The 1,699-nt window shown below is 37.3% G+C and overlaps 1 protein-coding gene across 1 annotated transcript; it reads right to left on the bottom strand.

Moving 5' to 3' along the window:
• Positions 1-485: 485 nt before the first annotated feature.
• On the bottom strand, positions 486-1,466 carry LOC113506473. The gene has a single exon (XM_026889317.1). It carries the CDS (start codon positions 1,449-1,451, stop codon positions 735-737), a length of 717 nt encoding a protein of 238 aa, XP_026745118.1. The 5' UTR covers positions 1,452-1,466; the 3' UTR covers positions 486-734.
• Between the last annotated feature and the right edge of the window lie 233 nt (positions 1,467-1,699).

The following is a 1,699-nucleotide window of genomic DNA, read 5'->3' as shown; positions in this document are numbered from 1 at the left end:
GTGTGATGTTGTCCGCATTTATTTATTTATGTCAGCTAACACCATATCAGATTCCATCATAACTGGTCAACTCGTCTAAGAGCGAAGTTGCAACAAATGTATGATAATAATAACGTGACTATAAAGAGATACAAATAATTAATAATAATAAATATTCCACAACTTTCACACAACGCCATCTAGTCTCAAACTAAGCAGAGCTTGTATTATGAGTACTAGACGACTGATAAACATACTTATATATTTCTAAATACATATATAGATAAATTACACCCAGACACAGAACAAATGATCGTGCTCATCACACAAACATTTTGTCCTGGGTGGGAATCGAACCCACGACCATATAGCAGTCAGGGTCACTAACCACTTAACCAACAGGCCAGTATGTATGTACCTACAAACTTTCGTCTTTATAATACAGTGTGACTTCAAAATAGGCTAATTACGTTTGTTGCAATCGAAGGATCGAAAAAAAACCGAAATGATTTTAAAACTATTTAATTAATGAAAATGAAATTACAAAATTAACCCTATGGAATAACCATTCCACTTCGAAGTAGGAATATGGAATGAATATTCTTACAAAATTATGGTACTAAGATCAACTTCAATTGACGTCAAAGATGCATCAGCGTCCTAGTTTAATATAATCAATAACTATTGCTTCATGTGCAACATCAGCGATCTTCATATGTCGGCCGGATATAATTCCTCCCCTCTTAGAACGGCGACTATTTTAGCACGTTTAGTGAAAATGTTGCCGGAATATCCTCGGGATTCTTATTTCCTTCCAGAATTATTACCGGGGGTTGCTGGTCCTTTTTCGTAGTTTTCTTACATTTGAATAGGTAGCGTCTGCTTATTGCGATGATGATGGTTATGCCTGCAGCCAACAAAACTCCGTAGAATGGGATTGTGGTGTGGTAAAGGGTGTCCATTTGCGGCTGGTCCAGGTGAACAGGAGTCTGTAGTGTAATTTTATCTTGGACGCTGTGTAGCCCTTGGAGGTCGATAGAATTCAAATTGACGTGGGTAGCAGCGGCGGCATGTTTCTCTGCGTTGTATGGTATTTTCATTAGTTTTAGTGGTTGTCCTTTAATTTCATTGTAGTCATTTGAGATTGTAAATTCTTCCGATTTCAGGCGGCATCCAACGGGAATTGTAGCAAGGTAACTGCCCTGGAGCGATGTGTAGTCTTTCTGGTTGCAGATTAGTTGTGCTTTCGTTTCGTGAGGAAAGGACAATACATAGTGTTGGTCATCCAATTTTTCCATAGCTTCGGTCGTTAAAGTTACTGTGGTGAAATGACATGATTCCTGTAAAACTTGGTTTGTAATTAACTCCTGGATACAATCGGCTTTGGTCCGGATCTGATGAGCTACTCCTTTCTCACAGAGGTACCAGTTATTCAACTTCGGGCATTCAGCCTCTATGTACACATATGACATCTCGTTAGTTGCAAGGAATGGAAGGTTGGGATAAGAGCCTGTGCATGTTTGTTAGGTACTACTGAAAGTTTATAAAAATCATAGCTATTTTTAGAGAAAATTGGAAATTTAAAAATGAAAACTATCTTCTTGTCTACGTAATATGATCCTGGCTTAATAATATCATAATATTCCCTAAGTTCTAAATCTAAAAGTTCCCCTTCTGCGTAAATATCCTTAAGTTTCTTAATCATAGATTCTAATACTTT

This window comes from Trichoplusia ni (assembly GCF_003590095.1).
Source record: "Trichoplusia ni isolate ovarian cell line Hi5 chromosome 17 unlocalized genomic scaffold, tn1 tig00000848_group16, whole genome shotgun sequence".
NCBI classification, from domain to species: domain Eukaryota; kingdom Metazoa; phylum Arthropoda; class Insecta; order Lepidoptera; family Noctuidae; genus Trichoplusia; species Trichoplusia ni.
The sequence above is the reverse complement of the archived record's forward strand: the minus strand, read 5'-3'. Positions and strand labels throughout refer to the sequence as shown.

What these genes read in the sequence shown, in the direction of transcription:
- LOC113506473 (XM_026889317.1), bottom strand. Translation starts at nt 1,451, where the DNA reads ATGTCATATGTGTACATAGAGGCTGAATGCCCGAAGTTGAATAACTGG.